The 26,660-nt window shown below is 29.6% G+C and overlaps 3 protein-coding genes across 3 annotated transcripts in view; all 3 read left to right on the top strand.

The window, feature by feature from the left end:
* LOC148543620 (F-box/FBD/LRR-repeat protein At5g22660-like) overlaps positions 1 to 26,660 on the top strand; it is a 142,665-nt gene that overhangs the window by 65,377 nt on the left and 50,628 nt on the right. The window lies entirely within an intron of this gene.
* LOC107617021 (F-box/FBD/LRR-repeat protein At1g78750) lies at positions 8,958 to 11,493 on the top strand. Its single transcript, XM_021111656.2, has 5 exons — positions 8,958 to 9,089; positions 9,483 to 10,106; positions 10,138 to 10,712; positions 10,800 to 10,994; positions 11,163 to 11,493. The coding sequence occupies exons 2-5, from the start codon at positions 9,494 to 9,496 to the stop codon at positions 11,364 to 11,366; spliced, it is 1,587 nt and encodes a 528-aa protein (XP_020967315.2). The 5' UTR covers positions 8,958 to 9,089; positions 9,483 to 9,493; the 3' UTR covers positions 11,367 to 11,493.
* LOC107614736 (F-box/FBD/LRR-repeat protein At1g16930-like) lies at positions 14,135 to 16,173 on the top strand. The gene is made up of 3 exons (XM_016316875.3): positions 14,135 to 15,440; positions 15,528 to 15,716; positions 15,841 to 16,173. The coding sequence occupies exon 1, from the start codon at positions 14,184 to 14,186 to the stop codon at positions 15,243 to 15,245; it is 1,062 nt and encodes a 353-aa protein (XP_016172361.1). The 5' UTR covers positions 14,135 to 14,183; the 3' UTR covers positions 15,246 to 15,440; positions 15,528 to 15,716; positions 15,841 to 16,173.

A 26,660-nucleotide genomic window follows, 5' to 3' on the forward strand; every position in this document is an offset into this window, starting at 1 on the left:
ATTTTCAGTTTTTGTTACGAACAAAATATTATTAATAATAAATAATAATTAACCACTCATACTTTTGATCAAAGTATTTGGATAATTTTTATATTTATTAATATTAATTATTGATTATTTTTTCATAAATAAATTATATTATAATTTTATGTTAGTTCATAATTGATTAATGATTAATGTTTATGAAACTATGTTACTCTAAATTTTATATTTTATAAATATTTTATTTAAATATAATTTTTTAACATAAAAATATATTATTTTTAATAATATAATAATTTTATATTTTTTAATTATTCTAAATGAATATTTTATCAAATACTAATTAAAGTCATTCTTCTATTTGCTTTTACTAATTTATTATCTAACTATTATATAAAATTAAAACCGTATTAATGAATTTAATATTAAAATTAATTTGGCTTTTTATTATTTAGAATGTTTTTCAATCAATAATTTTATACTCTTTATTTTTTTTTTCAGTTTCATTTTGAATTTTAATTTAGTACACAAAGGTAGTGGAATTCCATTGATACTGAAATAAAGTTACAAAAGGGTCCATAGGGTAGAATAAGTAAAATAATGTGATACCCACATTGCAACATCTAAATAAAACAACTTAGAATCTAAAATGTTTATCTTTCTCTTTCTCGCCGTCTATTATATTATCTATTCTATCTATTCTATTATATAAAAATCGAATTTTTACCTTTAATGATAGAATCAACATAGCATGCTTCTACTTTATTTTGTTTAACTCATTAAAGACAATTCATTATGATGAATTAATTATATCAACTAATTGATTTGAATAGATATTTAAGTATCACACAATTTAAAATTAGGTATATTAATTATTTGATTTAATTTTTATGATATATAAATTTAAGAAATAAATTAAAATAAGATAATTTATTATTTATTTAAATTGAATACAACAAATATAAATTAATTTAGTTAAAAATTTACTATTTTCTAATCTTCTATACATAAAAATGACAAAACAAAATTATAAAAATAATATTTTTATCACTTTTGCTATTTTAATTTTATTTTTTTTGCTTTTTTATGTATAATTTTATTTTATATTAACTTTGTTTATTTATTAATAAAATATACTCATATTAATTCTATCATATAATAATATATTTTTCTCCTATATTAATCGAAGAATTTTAATAGTTATCAACTACATCTAATAGAATAACTAAGAAGTGAGAACTACGAGAAGTTAAACCTAGGTTCAAAATGTTGAAACAAAGAAAAGAAAACGGTGGATATATGATTAGAGAAAAATGTATAATAATGACAAAATATACTAAAATTGGATTTTTTTTCCAACTAATAAAAGTGAGGTGTTAATTTCTCATGAATTCATTTTTTCTCTAAAATAAAATCATTATTTTCTTTTCTAAATTTATTTTAGAAAAATATATTTATTATAATTATATTACAATTAACATTTAACGAATAATGCATGATTATACTAATTTAGAGAAATATTTTTATTATAATTATATAAAATCAATATTTAATACGTTATCAACTAATAAAAGTGAGGTACAATTCCTCAGGAATTCATTTTTCCTCCAAAATGAAAGCACTATTCTCTCTTCTAAATTATTTTAGAAAAATATCTTTATTATAATTTTATTACAATATTACAATTAGCATTTAATGAATAATACATAATTATAATAATTTAAAAAAATAAAGTCCAGTAATTTATCTTCCGACTGCACACGTGTGTAGAATAACTTTTAAGAAGGAGTCATGTATAGTAAATACGGTCGATGATTGTAAAACTGTATGCTAACATTGATATAATATTATTTTAAGTATATGTTTTGCAGGCATCAAAGAAAAGTGTTGAGTTGTTTTTTAGTAGATTTAAATTATTTATTATTTATTAGAGAATTTTGTACATTAGAATTCTCTAATAATTTATTATTTATTTTGAGTTAATTTTGATATGTTCTTACTTGACAGTAAAACAACATATAAAAATTTGTTGGTGGGTCTAAGTATTATTAAGTTATTTATGGTCACATTGAGTATATATGTTTGATTTATTGATGAAAGTAGATTACTAAAACCAATTAATAACTATTTTAGAATTAATATATTTAACACTAGATTAAGAAAAAATAAATAAATCATAACATATTATATTTTTATTAATCAAATTATTATAATTTAAATTAATCTTAACAAAATAATTTAAAATTATAATTTTAATCTTATCACGTGCATGGCATGGCACGGGTTAATTGTTCTTCATTTTGAGCTGATTTTGATATTTTCTTACTTCACAGTAAACCAACATATAAAACTTTGTTGGTAGATTTAAGTATTTATGGTCATATTGAGTATATATGCCTAATTTATTGAAAAAAGTAGATTAAATAACTATTTTATAGTTAATATAATTAACATTATATTAAAAAAAGAAAAACAATGCATACAAGTTATTCTTTTATTAATTAAATTATTATAATTAAAATAAAATTTAATATAACAACTTAAAATTATAATTTCAATCTTATCACGTGCATGGCACGGGTGATTAAACTTGTTATAATCTAAATCTAAAAAGATGAAGAGAAGATTTATTGGTCAATGATGTAGAATTCTCTCATGTTCCTATATAGACACAACTGTAGAGTTTACTGGAGGAATATAAAACCAAAGAATTAGAAAAAAGAGTAGGAGAGATGTTGAAAAAGGTGATAGATGTTGCTGTATTCTCTATGAAAAGAAAGGAAGGGAGGATTTTAAAAATTCAAGTCTTGTTAGACATTACAAAATCCTTGAGGAGGAAGTTGAAAGTCTTGGAAAGCAATAACAAAATTATTGACTTTCAACTCAAATACGAGAGAATTGGTAATTTTTTTTATTGTTGTGGGTACATTGGGTATAAGATTAGGACATGCTCAGAAAATCTTGCAAATATGATGCAAGTAGGAGAGGAAGAAGCGGAATGGAGAGCATGACTAAGAGCAGACCAATTCAATAGGCGAGTGGAGAGTCAAAAAGAAAACAGCATCCGAATCACCTCAATGCTGCGCAGAGAGACATGCATAAAAAGAAGAAACCAATTCCGGTTAACCTAATCAAAAAATTTGCAAGTTTTTCTATTTAGAATCGGAAAAAGATTATAGACTGATTGAAGTTTATCCAGACTTTATCAATTCATCCTCATCCAAATGTAGGAAAGTTGCAGAAGGTGACAATGCCACTTTGTCTAAAGACTCCACATGATTAGTGCATGCTTACTAAGTTGACCACCTCTAAGAGTTCTATATATTCTCACAGTGGTTTAATCATTTTGCATCAAGTACGAGCGTAGGCTCAGTTGTCTCTTAGGTGTCGATCTGTAACCAGTTTCTTTGTTTTTCTCTTGATAGACCTTTGTTGCAATAATTTGTGTATCTGTGATCCTTCTTTTGCCTAATTAGGATCTTTTGCTATGCTTTGGTTGTAAGTTAAGCTTATACGGTATCAATGATACACGTTTGCCTTTGTTGATTTTGAATTTTAATTCAATAACAATGTGGCCCTTTCTAGCGTATTCACAAGATTCGCATCTTTTACTACCATTGTTTGCAATCGTTTTATTGTTATAATGGTAAATTAGAGCTTTTGTGTGTTATTAATTTTACCATGTTGAAATAAATATTTCTATAAGTATACATGGCCGCAACAATAATTAAACCAATTTCATTAAACTATTGGAAGAAAAGCACATCTTTTTTTAAAGATGTATTTTATATTTCATGAACTCTCGAGATTGTTATAGAGTGGACTTTGAATTAATAAATCAATTCCGCTACGTTATTAACAACATTTCTGCCAATTTCTACCAACTCTTATTTATGACTGTGTTTAATGAAAGTGTCTTTGTGGATGCATCTAATAAAAATATCTTTTTTATGGCTGTATCTAATAAAAGTGTCTTTATATATATATTTTCTGGATGTCTCCTTATACATGTGTTTAAAATATAATAATTAATTATTGTTGACAATAATATACCCTATACTTTTCCTTAATAAATTCATAGTATCATTATCTTATACAAATATATTCTGCACTTAAAGTCATGTTTTCCTGACAAAAATACGCAATCCTACACTACTGACAACAACTCCACTCACGCTTGCAGTTATACTTGACAAGAGGGGGGAAAAGACTTGCAAAAATGCTTGGATTTAGAGCTGGTACCCTTTTGAGATTCACTGTCTCATCCTCTGATATATGAGTCCACTATGTCAAGGTCGTCCAGAAATGAACCATTCACCCATATTGGTGTCTTTCATTGAAGCATGTTTAATTGTTCTCTAGTATTCTCATTTAGCTTCCGTTTGTTTTGTCTATGAATTGTGTCTTCTACACAATATGTTCTGCATATTGAATCAATGTTACCATGTTTTCTACTACTAAGTAAGCTTAATTGGTGTTTATTGTGTTGCTATCATATTTAAAATTATTATCACAGCACTAGATATTAGTCATGAAGAAATAATACATGCAATTAATCGTGATATTAATTGGATTCAAAAGGATTATATATTGAGTTTTTATTTGTAGCAACTTTTCATTTTCCTTTCCAAAAATACAAAAACCAGTCCTTTTTTTACTCTAAAAAACCTCAAAAATATGAAGGAGGACTCCTGCATTACATAGCAGTATAGCACAACTAAAAATTTCAAATGCCATAAGTTTTTAAAAACCGCTTCTTATATTAGTTCACTAATGGCACTTATTTTGTGCATGCAGCATATGTGTTAGGGTTCCATTCATATAAGATTTGTATGTGCATGCACCACCTCAAAATATACTGTTGTATTTACTCATTTCTGCTGCGTCTTTTATTCCAACTTAGCCTTTTTTAGTAACTACAATGCAACTTGGTGATGAACTGCATGACATTGATCAACAATGTCGTGTGTTTTACCTCCCTATTGACCCATTTGTGGTATACACTAATCAGAACCTTCATTCAATGACTTGCTTTGGTTCATTTATGTCTTAATCTGGTGTATTTCATTTTTCAATAAATGTGTATATATATATAGATCTTTTACCATTTTTCAGCTATATTAATATGTTGTATCTTTAGCATTTATGTTTAACAGATCATGCATGGTATTCCAAGCCTATTCTTTAGGAAATACAAAGAAAATTTAACACACACCATGCATGCACATAATGGATTCTAATTGGAATCATCTTAAGTTCAGGATCATTAAGGGGGTATAATACTGCTTATATTGTAGACGGGTTTCCTAATCTGGTTCATCTCTACCGCCTTCACATTGGAAGAACATTAAAGCCGAGATACCTTTTCCATGGAGTTTTTTTTATGTTATTAAAGTGAAGGATCACAAACTAAGTTCAGTTGGTCTAGTGATTAGCTGATTAGTCTACTTAAATAAGTGTTGGAAGTTCGAATCTCGCTATGTGTATACAACAATTCATTGACTAACAACAAACTTTTAAACACAAAAAAAAAGTTAAGGAGTTAGTACTTTTATTGAAATCTGACCAGTACTTAATCATCAAAAAAATAAATAATTTTATACTATTAAATATTATTTTATACTATTAAAAATATTAATAATAACTAATTGATAACTACACATCACAAATTCTGCTGCTGCTAGTGATCCTCTATTTACACATTGACAATTATATGTTGCGTTGTCCATATCAACAGCAAGAAGGGACTAAGGGTTTTGGTGCATAATAATGCAAGTACGTCTACGACGACAACAATAAATAATGTTGCCTATAAGGAAGTATTCGAGAATCTAGAATGATCAGTTACAAACGGTAATATATGGTATCCATTTCAGTTGCTACTGCCAAGGACTATCTGATCAAGACATTTTCAATCTAAAAAGTAATAAATAATAAAACCAGTTGCATAATTATTATAGTTTTGTCAGCTACTCTGGGTGTATTAAAAATAACTCAATACCATTGTATAAACTTCATCTTTCAATACAACACATGTCCAATGTATATCTCATGTTCGTGCAACGTACGGATCGCTGCACTGGTTCAGTGTATAATAGTGAGTTATTGACTCAAAAATCAAAATGGTACACACACTCGTAGGCCGTAGCACTATCAACATGATCATGTATTTCCAATTTTTTATCATATACTTTTTCTATATATAATGAGAATTAAAAAAAAAATTAGTACATAATTTTTTTATTAAAATATAAAATAATAAAAATAAATTATAAACACAAAATAAACAAATTAGTTATACTTATTATTATTAGAATAAGGTCACAATTAGGTTTTTGAAGATTTTGATTTCGAACCATAGTTATCAGAACCAAATCGGTGAGGTTACTGAGTTATTGGATTACTGGTTCAACCGGTGGATCACTGGTCGAACCGGTTAACCCGGTATAATTAAATAATTATGTAAAATTTAATTATTTTTTTTATTATAAGTTTTTTTATTTTATTTTTATAAAAATAATTATCATTTTCAAATTTTAATATTTTATTAATTAATTTATATTTATTGTATTATTATATTATTATAAGCAAAAACTTATATACAGTTAATTTTCATATGAAGTTGATTTTTAAAAACAGTTAGATAATTTGACAAGTTTAACTAAATATCATCTAACGATTTTCAATTATCAACTTTATATAAAAATAACTGCATGTGAGTCTTTACCTATTATTATATACTACAAGTATTTATTGAAAAAATAATATTAATAGATATCATATAATCATGAAAAGAAAAAATAAATTATGATTAATAATTTTTTTTATCTTTTTAATATATATATATATATTTTTTAATAAAATTTATAGTTAAATAAAATATAATTGATTTAAAAATTAATGACTTTAAAATTAAAATTAATTGAATATAAGTAAATAGAAAATTGCTATATGTATTATAATTTGGATATGTATTAGTAAAAAGCAATGTAGCTTGGTGGTCAGATTGTCCTTCTTGCAACCCTGGAGTGAGGAGTTCGAATCCTAACAGCTTCGACATTTGGCACGCTGGAGCTTATGGAGACCATGGTGGACTTGCAGAAACCAGATGCATCGTAGCTTTGCCTTCAGTTGGGATCAACCGGTTCGGTTCGGTCCGATTTTCACCGAATTTGGCTGTTTTAGCCGGTTCGTTATGGGTTCAACCGGTTCGTTCTGGTTCTCTGCCTTGAACAGTCCTAACTTCGGACCAGACCGATGTAGAGTCCGGTTTACCGATTTTCCGATCGAACCGACCGGTCCGGTCTGATTTTTACAACTATGTTTCGAACTAATTAGTTTCTAAAAAAGTATCAATTTAATCTTTTAGAATAAGAGTGTACATGGCCTGGCCCAGTTTGAAGGTTCGGCTCGGATCTAAACACTTTAGGAGCTAATTTAATGTGATTTTATCGGGTCTGGGATCAGATAAGGGTCTCAAAAATAGACCCAGTCATTATTTAGAATTGGATTCGGATCAAGACAAACCCGACTTCACTCGATTCATGTGCACCCTAAGGGGACTAAAGGTATATATGTTTTAAATTAATTCCAATATTATGTTATATTAATTATAAACTTATTATTTTATTTTTAATCACACTTAGTTGAATTAGAAAATAGATCAAAGAAGTACGAAATTAGAATTTTATGGACAAATTCAATTTCAAATATGGATATCAAGTTCTTGGTAACAAGTATGTTTTTTTCTTCTTTATAAATAAGTGCATCATAATTTTTTGACATAAAATTTATCAATGACCGAACTTCACCGATTTAGACTCCGTTTTAGTGTGATCCGAAAGTAGTATGATTTTACTGGGTTTAAGGACGGTAAGGATCTCAAAAATAGACCCGGTCATTATTTAGGGTCGGGTCCAAGTCAAGACAAACCTGGCTTCACTTGGCCCATGTACACCCCTACTCCAAAATAGCAAATGATAGACATATGATGTCCTTCTATCAATTTATCAACTAAAATTTAACAGTGATACTCTATGGAGAATGGACACTTCGCTGAGTTGCCGTGCTTGCGTGTCGGACACCTTTTGGACACAACACTTGCCGACCCTCGTCCAACATGTGATGTGTCCAAACCGTGTCTTAATAAAAAAATAAAAAAAATTTCACTAAACACGCTTGGACACACCTAAATACCATTACGTGTCAGCGTGTTCAATCTTATTCTTGACATATATTCTTGAAATAAATTTAGATATAGTATATATTATTATTTATTATACCAAAAAATATTTTAAATACTTGATATAATTAAAATAAGATATTAAAAATAATTTAAAAAATTAATTCATATTTAATATCAATAAAATATCAAAATATAATTACGATTTATCTAAAGAATACTTTATATTTTATATGTATGTGTATTTCCGTATCTTATAAGATTTTAAAATTCGCATGTCGTTCGTGTCCTATATCCGTGTCAGTGTCTGTTTATCATAGGTGATACTTATATCTACGGTTAATTTCTTTGGCGTGTCTATTTATAAAAGATAGTTATGTAGATAATATTTTTAAACCAAAACATCACTTATTTTAATAGAATTGTAATAAATAGAGAGCACTTAATAAAAAAATATGAAAATTCAAAAAATAATAAATACTTCACTATCTAAAATTATATTATTTTCATACTCATATGACAGTAACAAAATATACATCACTGTAAATATCAAAATATATAAATATATATATATATATATATACGGTTTACTATTTTTATAGGACTTAATTATTAATTAATATTTTTTTCTAAAAATTAATTAGTCCAAAAGTCAACTTTTTTTTTAGATTTAATGGTCATTTACTCTCATTAATCATTATTATTATTAAGTGAAGACTTGCTTGGAAAACCGAAACGGCAAGATCCCCTGCCTGCATGACGCGTCCCTGTCTCTCTCTATTAATGGTGTAAGATTCAATTTCTTTCTCATTCTCACACTCTCCTTCTAACACACTGAAAATGGAAGGCTGATGATACCCTAACCCAGTGACCATAGACGGCTAGACGTGTCTTCAAAGGCTACAACACTCGTTCTTCGGAGAAGGTAAGTCTTATGTCCTTGCTGCTTTATCTTTTTCCCCCTCTTAGTGAGATTGTTGAATGAATGAAAGTAGTACCACATTAGTTTGGTTCATGTGTGCAAGCACTGTTTGAAAAATAGCTGTTCAAATTATGGTTTCTTTCTTATGGCATAACTTTATTTCCAACATTATTTGCTTTTTACGAGCTACCATGTTGAATTAATAGGTTTAGCTTTGTAAAATTTTACGAATTGCCATGTTGAAACTCATTCGTAACCCTAGTCCCTAGATCCCCGTAGTTCGCAAATGAATCAATTTGGTTAATATGTGTTTTTCATTTGCTCTTTAAGCATGATTTACTATTGTATTTTGTGTGGTGTCTATTTATGATATTATACTTGCTCCCAATACTGCAGTTGAGAAAAAAATGGACCGGTTCTCTGCTCTGCCGAAAATTATACTTCATGACATTCTTGTAAGGCTGCCTGTCAAAGATGCTGCCAAGACTAGTGTTTTGTCAAAGGCGTGGAATGACACATGGTTTTCATTTCCCAATCTATCTGTTTGCAGCGAGGATTTTTTCTCTGAAGATGATGTACCCGCAGGAAATAGACAAAGGTTTAGGAAATTGGACATTCTCATTAACTATGTTACAAAAAGATTGCTGAGGCTACGTGACCAAGGCTTAGCAATAAAAAAATTTAAGCTTGATTTGCAAAATTTAGACGACCTTACGCATGTGTCCCACCATGTTGATCAGTGGATACAGATGGCCTGTGAAAGTGGCGTCCAAGTACTAGAACTTTACCTTAATGATGACTGTGTCAGATGGTATGAACTTCCACTTTGTGTCATTGAAGCCAAGTCACTTATTGAGCTGGAGTTGCTCGGGGGAATCAAAATTGACCAAGAACTTCTAAAGCATTCCATGAAGTTTTCTTCCGTGAAAATGCTATTTTTAAGTCGTGTACTTTTCACACATGAATCGGCTATTGAGTATCTCATTTCTCATTGTCCTCTTACTGAACGTTTCATCATGGGTGTTTGTTACATATATAACCATCTAAGCAGTGGACAGGATCGAAAAGGTGGAATCATTATCCCTACAGGGTTTACAAAAGCTCAAGAAAGTTGATGTTGAAGGAATACAAGAAGTACATATTGATTCTCCAAGTCTTGAGGAGCTATGCTATCAAGCTTGGGATCTCAATGCACCGTTCAAGCTGAATTTTGATAGTTGCACAAATTTAAGGTGTTTGGAATTAAGCAATTTGAAGAACACTGCTATTGCAGACAAGTGGTTTCTTGAACTGTTTTCTAAGTTTCCTTTTATTGAGAGCTTGAAACTATTTGATTGCTCTATGTCTGAGAGGATTAATATTTCGAGTTCTCAACTCAAGATCTTGCAGCTAATGTTTTGCTCTAAGTTGAAGGAGGTCAATGTTGATGCTCCAAATTTGTTATTATTTGACTATCGTGATGATGACAAACCTGTTATATCTTTTATGAGAAGTTCTAATCAACTTGAAGTCAATATTTCTACCAATGTGGATTTTCGGCACTTTTATAGCTTGAGGGAATTTACCCGGAATATGCCACAAGTGATTTTGGCATCACTTTCCCTCTCTATTGGACAATCATTTCCTGTAAGTATTCACTTGCTACTTTCTTGGTTCTTTCTTCATGCATATTGATATGTGGCTATTTTATTTTATGTACCCTGAATTGTGTAGGGTGATGATCCATACATGCCTGCATTGCTAGTTTCCTCCACTACTCCTCCAAGTATCAAACATTTGGTGTTGAGAGAATATTCACCTCCAGACAGTGAAGCTCTCTATAGCCAGCTACTTATGAATTACTTGCTTTCAAATTGCTTCCCAAAAACAATTTCATTCATATATCATCGTCGTTTCTCATTCATTGAGGTATGTCATTCATTATCTTCAGATTTTCTGTTTAATTCTACCATTTACAAATTAGAATTGTACTTTCATTCCAGCAGTGTCTTCAACATGTCAAATATACATATCTTTATGCTTTTTCATGAATATATTCTTTCTAATTCCACCGCATATTTTGCAAAAAAACAACAGTTCTTCTATGAGAAGCTGATGGGCAGTGAAAAGGGAGAGTGCTATTGCAGTTCAGGTGATAGAAAGTGTTGGTGGCATGCCTTGAAGATTGTCAACATCTCTTGTTCATTCATGACTGATGAGAATGCTGACTTTAAGGCCATGCTAGATGCGTCAGCGAGATCTTTTGAGGAGAAAACTATCACTTTTAGCTTAGAGCTGTAATCTTGCTCTTATCAACCTTTGAACATTCCTAATTAGAATTAAAAACTTTAATGTTGATGCTGAGTTACATCTATTTATGTATATTGAAGTGGCTATTATATAACAGAGTACTATAATGGAGCTAATGCGTTTAACTATTCACATTAAGTTTCATGTCTTTCTCTTCCTCTCTTTTATATAAGTATTAAGTTTTGGCAAGTTTGAAATTACCCTTAAATTTAAAATCACCAATTTAATCCCATTCATAAAATAATTATTTTACCCCTAATTAAATTAAACCTAGGGAAAACCATATAATAGTCACCTAAAGTTTGAGAGATGAGCAATTTAATTTAATTATAAAAATAGAATATTATATAACGATATTTGATTTAAATATTTGGATTGAGCCACGTTCCAAATTTAAATATGAAATTTGAACTATTTTGATTTGTGAATATTAGGGTTAAAAGAAAAGAGAGGAAAGCAATAAAGTATAAAGATGGAGAGATTTCACTCAATTAAACAACAAATAACAAACTGCTCTAACTAAAAATCCAGATCAAATATTTCAGTTTTTGTTTAAACAAAAAGTAAAACTGATTTGATGAATTTTCAAATTAGATTAAATTTGGAGTTTTGAACACACTTGTCGTTCCTCTCCCACACGTTCGGTGGTGAGCAATCCACAAACTCTTGCTCTCATTCTCACCGTCAAAACCCCGAATTAAATCAAGAAGGTGAGGGTCCCAATTCTCGTGGTTTTGTACTTTTTATCTAAGAGATGTTCTTTAATTTGAAACATACATAGTCTTTTATGGTGATTGTTTTATGATTGTGTTATACGTTACCACGCTGCGTATAAAATTATATGACTAATTTCTTTAAAGTTATAAGGTATAAAATGGAAACATTAAAATTTTAGTTACTTTAAATTTAAAAATCATAATATATTATTATGTTAACTGATTATGATAATTATTAGAGGAAGTATAAGGGGCCAATAGAGTATCTGTACAATGTATACAATTTGGGGTTTAGAGATGTTCGATTCAGTTAGATATTTATTATCCTTGATACCCACATGGTTATTTTGGATAGTATGAGTGTATTATGTTTGAGAAATTAGTAGTATTTTATCCTAAATATTCATTGACCAAATAAATAGTCCATTGTACACATTATACATATACTCTATTGGTTTTCTAGCGGAATTCGAATGATTATTATTTGTAGAAGAGGGATTAGATCATTAGCGTATCGAAGAGTCCTCAACAATAGAGTTGGAGAAAGACTGAACGAAGCCGCAAAGTTTCTTCGGTAAATGCTCTTTCCTCAAATCTGTAATCTTAACAATTTTAAGCATAGCTTTGTTTCATTCTGTTTGTAGATCCTTTTTTTACCCTTTAAGTCCTTGAAGTTTATTTTCTGAAAATTTTACATAGGGTTCGGTTAAACACTTAAACTACCGTCTACATGCCACAACATTTTGGGTGATGCTGAAAACTTTATGAGCTTTATATTTATTTATTTTTAGTTTAATATGAAAATGCTCGTCCCTGTAAAGTTGAGTTCCCATTTATTTTCTGAAAATTTTACATAAGGTTCGGTTAAACACTTAAACTCATTTCTTTGAATATATATTTAATATCTATTTTTTTTTTGTTGTATTTTTAAATCTTTCATAAATTTATTTGTTGTTAGTATTTTTAGAATTTGTTTTATTAGCAGTGCAAATTTTTAAATACTATTTTAATAATTTATCTTTTTTAGGATGGACTAATTTGATGATTAGTTTTTTATATATTAATAACAAAATTAATTTTATATTTATAAGCTACAGCTTTCATAAACAAAAAATGTAATCCCTTTTTGTGTTTTTTATTTTTTAGCGTATTTAATAAATTCTATTAGTAAAAGTAAAAATATTTAAAAATAAAAATTATTTTTTAAAAAAAATTATAATTTACATTTTTTTTTAAAAAAAAATTTTAAAAATATTTTTCACATAATAAATAAATAAATAAATACTTTTATCTTATTATATTTAAATATAATTAATAAATACAAAAAATCTTTTGCACGAAATATTCAAACATAAAATTATTTTTTTTATAAAATCTTTTTAAAAAAATAACCCGAATAAAGATATTTTCTCATCAGATCACCAAATAAAACCTCTCCTTTCACTATATAAAGTGAGTGTAAAACGGAATTCCTTTTTAGTAATAAAAGGGATAGAGTCTGACAGGTGCACTTTGATTTTTTTATATTAGTTTAACAATGGTATTTTTCTAGAAATTGGGATGTTAATTTCAAATGTGGTATCGTTTAATTTGGAGTAGGATCCGATTTCTGTATGTTTTACGATTTTAAAAAACACTAAAAATTACAATGGTTGAGTCCATCAATCATCTTAGTTCCATAGAGAAAAAAATTAGCCCCTTGTTCTTTCTTTTGTCAAAACATTATTTCACTTCACATAATAACAATAAATAGAAAAAAAATTTGTGATGGAGATCTAGATAGGTTCCCACATTGATCTTTATATTATTATTATTATTATTATTATAGTATTTTATGAGTTTCAGATGGGGCATTTTGGGTCATGATGAAAATTTGATGAGCATTGATGAATTTTACAATGAAAAATCTCATCATTGTACTTAGTTGAAAGTCATTCATAATCATAAATCCCTCGCTTCCCCGATGAATCATTTTGATAATAAACATGTATTTTCTTTTTTTTTTTTTTTCTTTCTTTCTTCGCACTTTTATGATTTGTAACCTATCCATCTATGATATTATACTCGCTATCAGTACTGAAGCTGGGAAAAAATGGACCAAATATCTGGTTTGCCAGAAGCTATACTTCATGACATTCTCGCAAGGCTTCCGGACAGAGATTCTGCCAGGACTAGTGTTTTATCAAAGGCTTGGAGAGAATCATGGTCTACGTTTCCGATATTGTCTATTTGCAGCGATCAACATTTTAAGAGTCAAGATGTAACGGTAGACAATTATCATAGCAAAATAGACAAAGTTATTGACTATGTTGGGAGAAGATTACTGAGGCTCCGTGACCTAGGCTTAGCAATCAAAGAATTCAAGCTCATCATGGACTATGTAGACCATAAGTGCATGGCCCACCATGTTGATCTATGGATGAAGATGGCTATTGAAAGTGGTGGCGAAGTATTACATTTACAGCTCCGCCTCCCTGGTTACTATGTAGGGAGATACAGTCCGGACAGGCTTTATGAGCTTCCACTCAGTGTCATTGAATCCAAATCACTTACTAAGTTGGTGTTGATAGGCGGAATCAGAGTTGAGCAAGCATTCCTCACCCATTCCATCAAGCTTTACTCAGTGAGAATAATAAAACTATGCAATCTACTTTTTGCACATGAAGGGATTATAGAGCGTCTCATTTCTCATTGTCCTCTAATTGAAGATTTAACGGTGGTCGATTGTGCTGTATATAACCCTCCAATTAGCGGAATTCCTCAAGTGTTTGCGTTCAGTCTTGTGGAATCACTATTCTTGCATGGTTTACATAAGCTCAAGAAAGCTTATGTTCAAGGAATGCGGGAAGTATATATTGATGCTCCAAATCTTGAGAGCTTACGTTATAATCTTCATCAAGATGCATCTTTCAAGCTGAATTTAGATAGTTGCACAAATTTGAGATGGTTGTGCTTATGGGATTTGAAGAGCATTGATCTTGGAGACAAATGGTTTCTTGAACTATTTTCTAAATTTCCTTTTCTTGAGAGTTTGAAACTAGGCAATTGCTCTATGTCTAAGAGGATTAATATTTCAAGTGCTCAACTCAAGGTCTTGAAGTTATCATACTGCTCTAACTTGGAGGAGCTTAACATTGATGCTCGAAATTTATGATCATTTGCGTATGAGGGTGTGGGAAACAACCAACCTGGTATATCTTTTCAGAAAAGTTCTAATCAATTGGAAGTCAATAGTTTTTTTACGGTTGTGGATTTTCGGGACCTTTGTAGCTTGAGGAAATTTGTCGAAAACATTAAACCCCAAAAGATTTGGGCATCAGTCTCCCTCTTTATCTGTTGGCCGGTTCTAGTAAGTATACACTTGCTATTACATTGGTTCATTCTGTTTGCATATTTGCCTATTTTATTTATTTGTTTGTTTGTCTGAATTATGTAGATTAAACCAGAGCAGGGTGCATTGCAAGTTTCATCTATTCCTCCAACTATAAAACGCTTGGAATTAGAGTTTTCTCCGAAAAATGAACCTTCCTATTTCCCTTTTATGAATTACTTGCTTTCAAGTTGCTGCCCGAATTCTATTTCATTGAGTTTTCGCTATTATGTTCATAGTAAAGCATTCATTGAGGTATGTCATTATCCTCCAATCTTCTCGAGTCTTGCATTTACAACCACAACAGTACTTCCATCCCAGCAGTGACTGTATAATGTGTTCTTTCTAACTCCATTTGTTATTTTGCAAAAAACAACAGTTTTTGTATGAGACACTGATGGGAAGAAAGGAAGGGAAGTGCCACTGCAGTTCAAGTAATACAAAATGTTGGTGGCATGCCTTGAAGATTGTCAAGGTTATTTGTTCGTTCAAGGTTGATGAGAACGCTGACTTTAAGACCATGTTAGATGCATTGCCAACATGTTATGTTGATGAAAATATTGGTTTTATCTTAGAATTGTAATCTTTCTAGTATCAACTGATAGATATTCCTTATTTGGTTTAGAACATTGGCGTTGCTGCTGTATTAGGATAATTAGTATGTATGTACTTAAGCAGGTGCTTACACGTATATATCAAATGTTCTACAACATTTTCTCTCTTTATAAGGTAACAATAGATGTGAATGTTCATGTTTAGAATTTTCTCTTTTTGCGAAAAAAATATAAAGTTAAAAACTAATTCCGTAGAAGCAAATGTAAAAGTGTGTTTGAAATGTCATATTATTATTAAAATATACTAGATTAAATTAAAAATATACTAGATTAATATTTAATATACACAAAAATTAAAATAAACTAATTATTATTTGCTAAGCTATTTATTAGTTTCTTCTAACTCTGTATACTGTGTAAACTATTGCCTCACTAAGTATTCTATTTATTTTGCTATGACTCTATCAGAATCTGAATCTCTCAAATCCTTTGTCATTCTTCCCGAAAATGGTTTGACATAAATTAGTATTACATGAAAACACAAAATAAAAGCATGACATAAATGATACTGATTACTGCGGCCAACTTAATATAAGTCCGTGATAATTTTGAAGTAATTAATAATTAAGAGATTAAAATGAGCGTTAAAATATTTATGGATTGAGGTGATATAAATTGGCTCATTTGGTCCACCTTCTGGTTGTATAGTGTTATTGCTCACATTTCAATTATCCATTTATAACTTTTATGATTTGTTAATGCTATACTTGAAATCATAATCCCAAATTAATATATTTTAAGAGTTTAATTTTTATGTACTAACTATCGTGTAATCATAACCGTTCTCTTAGATGACTATTAATATAAAAGGTAATTATTTTTGTTAATATAGCCATTATGTGATTAAAATGGTTTTACACTGACAGTACACCAAAATTAAATTTATATTTTAAACTATAAATCATAAACTATAAATTCAAACTTGATTTTATTTTGTTTCACTTTCAAATGTTTTTTAATTTTTACTTAAGTCTTGGATGCTTCTATTATTTTTAGTTTGAATTTTTATTGATATTTAATTATTTTTAGTAGTTTGTTATTTTTAAATTAATTGATTGAAATAATATTATTCTGTAGATTTTTTCTTTATATATATCTCCACTGTTTTTAAAAATTCAATTTAAAATTATCTTTTTTATTACCAAAGATAGGAGACTCGAACCCGCAACCTCTTAATTGAGTATGGGGAGACTATGCCATTTGAGTTATTACTCATTGGCTCAATTCAAAATTATCTACTAAACAAATTATCTACCAATTTAATAAATTTTATATGAGCAATATTATAAAATTAGTACAATTTTTTTTCAACAATTAACTAATAATATTTAAAAAAATTGGTTAGAAGTATAGTGCTAGATTGCTAAACTAAAAATGTTGAATTATTAACTAAAAGTATTGACCAATATAACTTAAAATTACTAGCTCTTAAACTTTTTTCATTTTATATTTATAAAAAAGTTAAATTATCTTTATATAGTTTCTTCATATTTGTAACTAGATGTTTACACTAAAAAAGTTTTCAATTAAATCTGTGCACTAATTTTTAATTTATTATTAAATCTCTATTAATAATAAATATTACAAAATTATTTTTATCTATCTTAAAATATTAACTATTAATAAATATGTCTTGGTATATTTTATTAAGTCAAATATTTTTAAAACAATAAAAATATAATTACAAATTTAAAACAAGGTTAGAGACTCAATTAAAAATATAATATAAGTATGTATGCTTATATTTACAGTTTTTTAAACTAGGCAACAATTTTCTTCAGGAGAAAAAATAATTTTACTAGAAACTTGTATTCCTTTTACAGCAAAAATAATATGTAGTTCATAAAAGAATATAGTTTTACATAAATTTAATATTACATGAAGTATAAATTATAATTTTAGTACCTGAAAATATATAAGGATTGAACTCCGTAAATTGGTTTATTCGGTGGATCTTTGATTGTGTTTTGTTATGACTCACATTTGATCTATAGATTTATATTTTGAATGGATGATTTGTTCTATACTCAGAAATTTAAACATATATTTTAGGGCAATTTACGCATCTAAATTGTTTGACCCTCAATATTACGCAAATACATTGTTTCCAAATTTAATACGCAAATGCATTGTTTCACTATTTTATGTAAACCGCTACTGGCAGTAGCGGTTTTACAGATGTACATAAACCGCTACAACCAGCCGCGGTTTATGTGTGTGAGTGTAAACCGCTGCTGCCAGCAGCGGTTTACGTGCGTGTGTATGTGAGTGTAAACCGCTACTGCCAGTAGCGGTTTAGGTGCGTGTGTATACTATTTAAATAATATTATAAATAAAAAATTTAATTTATCATTTCACAATATAATTTAAAAAATATAAATATGCATGTAATAAATTTTTTATTTGTATTTATTATTAGAAGTGAGACCAAATTACAAATAAAAAAATACAGTCTTTAAAGTATTGAATTATATAAAGCAAGACTAATTTTTTTTATTTTCATCTCTTTTAAAATTTATAAATAATAAAATAATTTATTTTTAGCCAAAAGTTTACTAAATTATATATTTTACTCTTTAAAAATCACTTCATTCTCTTTTATTTATATCAACCATACAAAGGAGATTGGAGAGTTTGGAAAATGGGTTGTGTTCTTTGCTGCTGATTTGCATTTGAGGTTCTAGCTAAATGATTTTTTTTATTTGTGCAACTTTGTTGTCTTATACCAAAAAATAAAAATTATTTGTATTTTACAGTTGATTAATTAGATAAATAATAGTGATAGCATCATAATTTTGATGAATAAAATAAAAAATATAAATATGCATGTAATAATTTTTTATTTGTATTTATTATTAAAATGAGATTAAATAGCAAATCAAAGAGTGAGTACTCACAGAATACTAAAATATATAAACTAAGACTAAATTTTTTTTTATCTTCATCCCTTCTAAAACTCATGAATGATAAAATAATTTATTTTTAGTAAAAAATTCACTAAAGCATACACTTTTTCTTTAAAAATTACTTCATTTTTTATCCATATAAATCATATGATTGCAAAAAATATATACTCCATTTTCTTTCTCTCAATTTTTTTGTAACTTAATTTAGCATAAACAAACATTTTTTCTAGTCAACGTAAACCGCTAGAGGAACACAGAAACCGCTAAATTAAGTTACAAAAAAATTGAGAGAAAGAAAACGGAGTATATATTTTTTGCAATCATATGATTTATATGGATAAAAAATGAAGTCATTTTTAAAGAAAAAGTGTATGCTTTAGTGAATTCATGAGTTTTAGAAGGGATGAAGATAAAAAAAAATTTAGTCTTAGTTTATATATTTTAGTACTCTGTGAGTACTCACTCTTTGATTTGCTATTTAATCTCATTTTAATAATAAATACAAATAAAAAATTTATTACATGCATATTTATATTTTTTAAATTATATTGTGAAATGATAAATTAAATTTTTTATTTATAATATTATTTAAATAGTATACACACATATACACGTAAACCGCTACTGGCAGTAGCGGTTTACACTCACACACACATGCACGTAAACCGCTACTGGCAGCAGCGGTTTACACTCACACACTCACACACATAAACCGCTACTGCCAGTAGCGGTTTACATAAAATAGTGAAACAATGCATTTACGTATTAAATTTGGAAACAATGTATTTGTGTAATATTGAGGGTCAAACAATTTAAATGCGTAAATTGCCCTATATTTTAAGAGGAAATATTTACTTATTTAGTGTGGTCTTAAAGTTATATTTGAGTCTCAAAATTTTTTTTAAATTTTTAATTGTTTCAAGTTAGTTTCTAAATTTTTCAATTGATTTTGTGACGGAAACCACTACAGAGACTAATGTGATTAAAATTTAAAAATTTTAAAAATTAAATTAAGACAATTAAAATTTCAAAGACTAAATTGAAGCTCGAGCATAATTTTAGAGATCAAAATGAGTATTTTCTCTATATTTTAACCTTTTATTGAAGCAGTTTTTTTTCCCAACCTGTATATAATATTATTATAAATTGTGTTATCCTGCAAAGGGAACTTAACACAGAGATGAATCGTAGAGACCATGGCACCGAACCTATTTAGGAAAGGTCTTCCAAGTATCAAATTGTAAGGACTAAAACAGTCAACCACTAAGTATTGAATGTCTGAAGTTTTTGACGAAGGAAACTCACCGAGTGTGGTTTGTAACCACACAGAGCCCATAACCGGGAATCTCTCACCTCAAAAACCTACCAGGTCTCCAGTAGAAGGTTGGAGGATGTTGCTGCTCAATTTCATCTTCTGGAATGTGGAGTAAAAGAGGACATCGGCATTGCTCTCGGGATCCAGTAAAACCTTTTTGACGAGGAGATCACCGAGCTGTAGGAAAATTACGATCGGATCGTCTAGATTTGTTACATTCGTGTTGTGGTCGGCTGTCTAGAATGTTATCTGAGAAAATTATGGAAGTGTCTGCTTTTGAGTTTGGTCGGATTCTATGGAAAGCATAGTTTGGTACGATCGCTTTCTTGTCGAGCTTGTGGCTCCTCCACCTGCAAAACCTCCTGAAATACGGCTAATAATACATCTTGGTTGGTTGGGATGGTTTGTTTTCGGTCGATCTTTATCTCAGCCATTCTGTGTTGCCGAGCTTTGGTCACCGGAGGGAGGTGTTCGTCACTGTATGTGGCCGCTGATATACTTGTCGAGGTGACCTTGTCGAGCTAACCGCTCCAGAAGGTTTTTGGCAATGACACACTCGTCAGTAGTGTGTCCATGCTTTTGGTGAAAAGAACAGTATTTCGATCTGTTTGCGCCTGTTCAATCTGGGTAGCTGTCGGCGTTTCTCGGCGGTTTGATTAACTTTGAATTTAAGATCTCTTTGATGATGTCGTCGCGTTTCGTATTGAACTGAGTGTAAGAGTCATATCGCGGAGTTGGTTTGAAGTTCTTCTTATTGTCTCGAGTTTTGTCATCATCTCTGTATTGTGGTTTCTCTGTTTTCCGAGCTTGTCAGAGTTCTTCGATGTCAATCTAACCTTTCGCCTTTTCACGGAACTCGGCCATAATTTTGGGCTTGGCCACAGCAATGGTCTCCTGAAACTTTTCTGGTCGGAGTCCACTTTTTATTGCATGCAACTCCACCTCGGGGTGGAGGTCGGGTATACTCATGGCTATCTTTGTGAAGCGCGTCATGTAGTCTCTGAGGCTCTCATGCTGGCCTTGCTTGATTGTGTTCAGGTAGTCGGAGTCATATAGGTATATGGCTGATCCAGCAAAGCGCTCCTCAAAGGGTTTTGATAGGTCTCGAAAGCGAGAAATAGAACCTGCAGGCAAAGAACAAAATCAATCAAGTGCAGGACCGTCTAAGTAAGATGGAAAACAACGACATAAAACTTTATTAGATGCACCGTTTACTATCATTATGGAGGTGAACTTTTTGATGTATTTCTTTGGATCGCCTACCCATCATAGGGGGTTAGTGTGGTCGGCAGAGTGAACCTCCTGGGTAACACGAAGTTCATCACCTCGGCTATGAACGGCCCAGGGGAGCTTTCTAGGTTGTCATCCTCGTCATCTGGCCGAGCTTCCTCATTATGCTCAGGCTGTTCTTCTTCATGCCGAGCAATCTCAGAAACATGTGTTGGCCCTGACTGATGCTTGACTTCTTCTGTCCGTTCTAGCCGATCATTGTTGTTTTCAATTCGGATGTTATTCAAATTAGTAATTTGATTTGCCATTTATTGGTTCTCTTCGGCCATGCGCTGGTTAGCTTGCCATATCTCGGTCACCATCTGAAGGTGTTCAGATGGTGTGGGTGCAATGGGAGTTGTTCAGCCATGACTCAAGCGAGAACGTCGAGGCCGATTATATATGGAAGCTAAGGGATTATATTCTCGGTCCCACGGTGCGCGCCAATTGTTATTGTATGGATACCTGAAGGGAGAGCTCGGTCCTTGGGAGTCGACGCCGAGTTGTTATCTTCGATGCCAACCTTTGAGCTTCGTGGAAGTCCAAGCTTTACTCCGAGGGGATGTCTAATTATGCAAAGCGTGAGCAAGGAACAAGGGGTGTACCTGCAAAGGCACTCCGAAGCTTAAGTCAGTATTTAGAATTCAAATGTGTCCATAAGATAGAATACCATACCTTTATAAATGAATTAAGGTCGGTTACATTTCTGTTGGTCTTCGAAATTGAAGAGCAATGATGAGGCTTTTATGAATCATTTCGTTATATTGGGCATTTCAGGATATAAGACGCTGGGTCTGGTTGTAACGTAAATTGTCGATTAGCAACGTTGATTTGTCGATTAATAACTGTAACACCGATTAATGGCTTTAACGTCGATTAATAACGTAACGCCGAATTATGATGCGTTCTGTCGAGTTATGACTCTTAATACCGAGTTATGACTTGATATTTGTAACGGCCGGATCAATAATTAATTTAGTTGCTAAATTTTTATGTGCCTATATATAGTATTTTTATATTTTATAAGTCTTGTTATTTTTGTTTAGGTATTGATTTTAATGCTCACATTCTGTTTCCTAAATAGAAATATATAAAAATAGTTTCTTTTATATTTTCTTTTCATCATCTAACTTACATTTGTATAATATGATATCACACTCTAACTAAAATTAAGAGAATCCAGGATTTGATGCATAGCATTTTTTCTAACAATGAACATAACCTAAATTGTTTTTTGAAATTTCATTTTGTTCATATGGCAATCCTTATCCTTTTTAATGCTATAATTGTTGTTGTATTTGGATAATAAAGCTGACAAAATAACCATTTTAATATTTAAGTGAGCTAAAATTTATATTTAAACATGTCTTTTTTATGAGAAAAACTAAAATATTGATTCAGATTGTATTTGCAAAAAGGGCAGATTTAAGGATGGCTCATAGGGTGTATAGATTGTCATCATTGATGGGATAAGATGTCCTCATTGGTGGGTGGAATGCTCTTTGTAGCTGATTTATACATTCATACTGCATGGCATCTTGCAAGTTGCAACTGCAGTTAGTGTGAGTACCTGCAACATGCTCCTTGAGTAGGTGTTCTTTCTCTTTATTCGAATCTTAGTATTTATTTGATCTATATTGTTAGGATAAATAAATATGCATTGCAGCTATTCTGTTTGTGCTTAGTAGAATTATCTCACATGCTAGCTGATCTTCTTTTTAAGCATTTTTTATTTAGGGCTTCAATTCAGTTTTCATGTTGTTTGGTTGATAGTTAAAATAAAGATAACTATGTGCAATTAAAATATGGTGTTTGTTATAGTACGATAATAAATTCATACGTACCGATATAATAAAAACGTGGACAAATAATAAAACGCTACGTGGATTACATTATCTCCGTCAGCATTTATTTTTTAAAAAATATATATATATCATATCAATACTTTTACCAAAATATCCTTATAATTTAGTAAAAATAAAAAATATATTTTTATTTAATTTTATAAAAAGACCTAAATATCCTTTTTATATTGGACAAAAACTATTCATTTAAATTAATCAAAATTTTAAATTTAACTAACTTTAAATTTAAAACAACATCTAATTGATTATTTATGTACAATCAATCATGCTTATACTCTTCGATAAATCCTAATTTCATATGTTCATTCATACAAAAAAACACATCTAAAGAACAAAAAATATTCAAAAAAACGGTTCTAGTGTTCTTCATCTTTCGTTATCGCCTACTCGCGTGCGGGCAACCGGTTTTCCTTCTTGTTTCTTGTTTTGTTTTCCATAATGTACACTTAGATCAGAACTGCACTTGGATTGTTTGTTTGATGTACAACATTATGGCAACATCTCTTTTAGCTTCGTGTCTTCTATTCTTGTATTGTTCTTTTTCCATCAAACTGCAGTTCAAACACTCCTGCTTAGTGTTGCCACCTTTGAAATTTGCTACTAATTAAATGTAAAGTTACAATTTTGGGGTCAGGGTGGGACATCTATGAGAAATCAAGCTTTTTTCTTAAAATTTCTTTTAACCAATATCTTCAACATGTTTGAGTAAATAGACCATGATTATTGAAAAATTCTGGAAGAATTTGGATTGGGATTAGAATTAGGGATTGTCCAATCCACCTGACCAAAAAAAAAAAAACACACCCCTACCTGCCTGGTAATAATTATATCAGCACTGAGAATTATTTAAAGACATAATGAGTCAAGCTATGATTATTTATCTTTTAAAACACACCTACCATTTAATTCTGCAATTTTTTTAATTCTATTGTTGGGTTGGTGACAAAATAAGGTAGATCATGCACTTATGACAAAGTATTATATATCTTTCCCTTATAGATTGGACCATGTTGTGATGAGAATTGAGAATCAATGGCAACAATAAGCTCAAGAGAGTTATACATCAGATCAGAACACAGAGGAACAAAAAAGCTTACTATAAAGCAGCCTATTATTGTTGTTGGTGTTACTACTCCTCAGTCTTCACTAGTGTCATTGATTCACTGTCATTTATTATAGAACAGACTATTATTAATTAATGATTCATCAAATGTTGGTTTTTGACTGTTGTAAATGGTCTCAGATCAGATGCAGTACACTTACTATGTTTCATTGGTACAACCATTTTGTTTGATCTACCCTATAAAAGAAAACATTACAGATTGTACCAATCCTGTGTATTGGAATCATGTGCTACTCTGCCTAAAATTTTTTTACCAAATTTTAAAATATTCTACTATTCATGTTAGTTGACATATTTTACATCTATATATCTCGGAAGAAGGGTGCATTTTTTTGTTGGAGAGAAAATACTCTTGCTTTACCCAACAATAGAGTAAAATTTCAGATAAAATAATACATTTTTTAGTGAATGAATTTTATCTTAAACATGTTATTCTAGCATATGAGCAGTTGAGCACAATGCAGCTTATGGTGCATGATGATAATAATGCAAATTGCAAAATAAATATCAACAGCATATGGAACTTTTTCTTTTTAATATTGTATTACTAGAGGTGAAATCCTTTATCATGAACCAAATTGTGTGTTGAACACAACTATGGCCATTTACAAAACGTCAATGACGTTTTGTGTTTCTTCAATTAAAATAATATTTTTCTAACAAAACGTCAGCGACGTTTTGTGTTTTAATAATTAAAATAATATTTTTTTTATTACAAAACGTCAGTGACGTTTTGTTCTTTGATGATTAAAAAAAATTTTTTATTACAAAACGTTAGTAACGTTTTGTGCTACTACCACAACCCTGTAGAACACCAAAATCATCAAATATTTTTGTATTTCACATTAAAATTATCCATATATAAAAATTTTAGCCCAGCATATGAGCCATAATTTATCAAGATAAACAGAAGCTTGATATTTTTAATTTTTGGTCCCAAGATAGAATTATATTGGCCCAGCTCTTTTCCCTTTGTTTTGGTCTAAAGCCTATCTATTTTTTCAAATGTGAAAATATGTGCATTTCCAATGTTGCATCAATTTCTTAAATGGGGTCCTAATTGGACATCTTTACAAAATGTGACATAAAAAAAAAAACCTGATATCATGACTATTATTGGAAACTTTCATGTCACAGGTTGTTTTATCCATCAGCATGCACAACCCAGTTGCTAGTCCACTAAGAATGTCATCACTACAATTCCATCCAAATAATCTAATTTTATTTATTTATTTGTGTCAATACCCAAATAAGCTACCCATGATTTAACAATTACATAAAGTAAACCTTATTTGTGGTCAACTCTTCATAGCTTTATGATAATAAACAAAAGATAAACTCAACAGTGTCACATAACAATTATCAACATCACATGGAAGAACTTTCAATATAAAATTTTCTCAAGAAAATATTAACTAAAAACAAAAGCAATTCTGATCAATTTCTTATTAAAAAGAGTTCCAAATGATCAAGCTTTTCATACATAACAACCATCCACCAACTACATACTAAGTCCATGTTTGGACGCCATTATTTTGTTAAAAAAAGATCTTTTTTAATAAACAAAAGATAAACTCAACAGTGTCACATAACAATTATCAACATCACATGGAAGAACTTTCAATATAAAATTTTCTCAACAAAATATTAACTAAAAACAAAAGCAATTCTGATCAATTTCTTATTAAAAAGAGTTCCAAATGATCAAGCTTTTCATACATAACAACCATCCACCAACTACATACTAAGTGCATGTTTGGGCGCCATTATTTTGTTAAAAAAAAATCTTTTTTAATGAAAAAAGATCTTTTTTTATTTTTTAACGTGTTTGGCAAATTTCTAGTAGTAAAAGTAAAAGTACTAGTAAAATAAAAAAAAAATTTTTTTGAGAAGCTGTAATTTACATCTTTTTTTAAAAGATCTTTTTTCTTTAAAAAAAGATGTTTTTCATGTAATAAATAAATAAAAAAGTACTTTTATATTATTATATCCAAACATAATTGATTGATAAAAATACTTTTTTACATGAGATATCCAAATATAAAATTACTTTTACTTCTTTATAAGATATTTTAGAAAAAGATAACTCAAAAAATAGATATTTTCT

Source organism: Arachis ipaensis, chromosome B9 (genome assembly GCF_059453495.1).
Source record: "Arachis ipaensis isolate K30076 ecotype BB chromosome B9, ASM5945349v1, whole genome shotgun sequence".
Taxonomy (NCBI): domain Eukaryota; kingdom Viridiplantae; phylum Streptophyta; class Magnoliopsida; order Fabales; family Fabaceae; genus Arachis; species Arachis ipaensis.

Coding starts and splice junctions, on each gene's coding strand:
- LOC107614736 (XM_016316875.3), top strand. CDS start 14,184: ATGGACCAAATATCTGGTTTGCCAGAAGCTATACTTCATGACATTCTC.
- LOC107617021 (XM_021111656.2), top strand. CDS start 9,494: ATGGACCGGTTCTCTGCTCTGCCGAAAATTATACTTCATGACATTCTT. Junction 10,107..10,137: donor TACTGAACGTTTCATCATGG/GTGTTTGTTACA, acceptor CCATCTAAGCAG/TGGACAGGATCGAAAAGGTG. Junction 10,995..11,162: donor GTCGTTTCTCATTCATTGAG/GTATGTCATTCA, acceptor AAAAAACAACAG/TTCTTCTATGAGAAGCTGAT.